The 2,596-nt window shown below is 58.1% G+C and overlaps 1 protein-coding gene across 1 annotated transcript in view; it reads left to right on the top strand.

Moving 5' to 3' along the window:
• The window catches only part of AFDN (afadin, adherens junction formation factor), a 116,307-nt gene that overhangs the window by 108,449 nt on the left and 5,262 nt on the right, over nucleotides 1-2,596 (top strand). The window contains exon 32 of the mRNA XM_077757384.1: nucleotides 328-444. Coding sequence (XP_077613510.1) covers nucleotides 328-444 — 117 coding nt within the window. The remainder of the gene's footprint in view (nucleotides 1-327; nucleotides 445-2,596) is intronic.

The raw sequence follows: 2,596 nt of genomic DNA, 5'->3' as shown, positions 1-2,596 counted from the left end.
AGCCGAGGGCCTGTGTGTCGCGTGACTGTGTTGGTGCGCGTGAGCCGGCCACAGTCCAGCTGAGGGGCGGTGTGGGCGTGCGGGACAGATCCCTTCTTGGGGCCACACTCCTGGAAAAATTAATGGCACTGTGGGGACGGCGCTGTTAGGAAACTTAATTTTGAAAGTGTCGAGCTGTAAAATGTGTATGTTTTACCGTCTTTCAACAGTGCTCTGCCCAGGTGTTTCGTATTTGATGTTGTGTGTGTGTCCGCTCGTGACAGTGTGTGCTGCGCGCCCGTGCTGCCTGAGTGTGCGGAGCGGAAGCTGACGCCCCTGCCTTGTTAGTTACAGGACGAGGAGCGGCGGCGGCAGCGGCAGCTGGAGGACCTGCGCCGGCGGGGGGAGGAGGAGCGCGCCCGGCAGGAGGCGGAGGAGCGGACGAAGCGGGACGCCGAGGACAAGGTTATGGTCCTGTAGGGGCGGCTAGAGGCTTCCCGGCTTAGCCTGAACCCGATGGATGGGCTGGGGCACGGGGGCTGCGAGCGACACAGGACAGGGCCCTGACCCCCTCCCTGGTTATCGGACCGGAAACTGGAGCCCGGCCCGGCCCGCCTCTCCTGGACGGTGTCCACACCCTCCTCCCTGGGGCCCGTCTCTCTCCCACTTCTGAACTCGCAGTCCTGTCGGCCACCGAGCCTCCGCCCGGCCGGCCCACCGCGTCAGGGCCCTGCCCGTTCCTGGACGTGCCCCCCGGCCCCCCGCTGGGCTGAGGGTGGTGCCCGCGCAGGTGTCCTGCGGTTGGAGCTCGGTGGGCCGTGAAGCCCCAGGAGCGTAGGCGAGCTGTTCACACCGCGCATTTCAAATAGGTTCTTCACTGAAACTACTCAGTTCTCGTTGGTGGTCGACAGGGCAGGTAGCTTCTGAAAAATGTGGTACGAGGAAAATTCAACTAGTGTGTGATCTGATTAATATCCTGAGTTGTTACTGTTTCCACATGTGGATTCTTTTTATGAAAGTAATTTTTTACACGAATTTTAAAATGACAGCTAATCTGAGAAACGGGACCGCAGCGTGTGCGCAGCCGGCCCTGAGCGGCACGCCCGGTGTGCAGCCTCCCGCGGAGACGCCTGTGGCCTGGCGAGGCGGGAGGCGCCGGTCTGCTCCGATGCTTCCCTTCTGTGAAGGCGGGAGCCGTGAGCGCACAGCTTCCCTGGGGGGAGAGATGCAGTTTGCGTTCCCGATTCCCTCTTAGGTGGCCTGGTGGCCTGTATCAGTAGCACCCTCCTCCCCCAAAAAGAGCTTTTAGGAAACGCTGTGTAGTGAGCTAATCGTCTGGATGTATAACCAGTGAAAAGCAAAATTGGCAGAAACAACGTGATTCATTTAAACGAAAGGAGAATAATAAGTCTAGGACATGAACCTGTGTGAAAAGTAGCATTTCTACATCTTCTAGACCCTCACGGTTCCTGGCTCTCATCCTGGGGCCTGTAGCAGCTGCGTCCACGGAGCTTCCGCAGTCTCGGAAGCAGCCTGAGCTCGCAGGCCTAGGTGCCCCGGCGCCTTCCGGTTGTGTCGGGAGGAGTCACAGGCAAAACCGGTTTTCCGAAATGGGAGACCGTGGCTTGTCCGTGCGGGGGTGTTGCCGGGCCCCGGCCGCCCGCACTGACCGCGGGGCACGCGTGTGCTGTGCTCGGGCCCGCAGCTCCCTGCCTTCTCCGGCGTGAGCCCTGGCAGCTCACCCGTATGTCACACACGCTGGGGTCTCAGGAACTGCTGCTAGAGCTGAGTGGTCCCTGGAAAAGCTGAACAAGCCCTTTTTTACCCACAGTGTCCACAGTCGACAGGCTTGCTTTGTTACAGAAGAACGTGCCGTCCGTTGGTCGGATGGCCTGTCTGGTCACGTCATCGAATCTGCTCTTAGTGTAACTACAGGGATACGTGCTTTGGTCTCCTCTCAGAATGTCAGGCAGCTGCTGCAGCTGTCACACTAAAGGCCACAGAGCTCGTTCTGGATTCGATTCCCCTCCTTAAGCACTTACTTTGTGTAGAAAACAAGGTAAAAGATATCTCAACGCAGAGTAAGAAGATAAAGTGAGAAACTGGGTCCGTGACTGGGGCGAGCTGGTGCCTGACCTCGGTGCTTCCTCCCTCGGAAGGGGAAGTGTGGGCACTGTCGTCACTGCGTGCGATGCTGGGGGCGGGGGGGTAGGGGGCAGGGAGCAGACGGCGAGCGTACGCCTCCTGGTGGGGACTGGAGGCCTGGAACGCCAGCACGGTCCCTGCGGTTAGCTCTGGGGTTCTGGTCGCGGGGACTTGAACCCACTCCCTGCACTCTGCAGCTGCCCAGCATCCCTCTCTCACAGCCGCTCTTCGTGTGTTCTGGAACCTGTCCATCTTTAACACAACTGTGCTGTTATCTTTTTTAATGTTAAAATAATTTTAACGCTGTCAACTGTAGTTTGTGCAGATGTATGTCGGAAAGAAATGTACAGTATGTGTCAAATATACTTGAATATCGTGTTGCTGTTGCTGTTGATGCCTGGCTCTCTCACTTTCTGTCTGTCAGGGAGTGGACTCTTTGAAATGTAAACTAAGAACTGCGCAAGCGGGTCCA

Source organism: Crocuta crocuta, unplaced genomic scaffold (genome assembly GCF_008692635.1).
Source record: "Crocuta crocuta isolate KB4526 unplaced genomic scaffold, BGI_CrCroc_1.0 scaffold506, whole genome shotgun sequence".
In the NCBI taxonomy this organism is placed as follows: Eukaryota; Metazoa; Chordata; class Mammalia; order Carnivora; family Hyaenidae; genus Crocuta; species Crocuta crocuta.
Note: the sequence above shows the minus strand (reverse complement) of the source record. Positions and strands in the feature narration are given on the sequence as shown.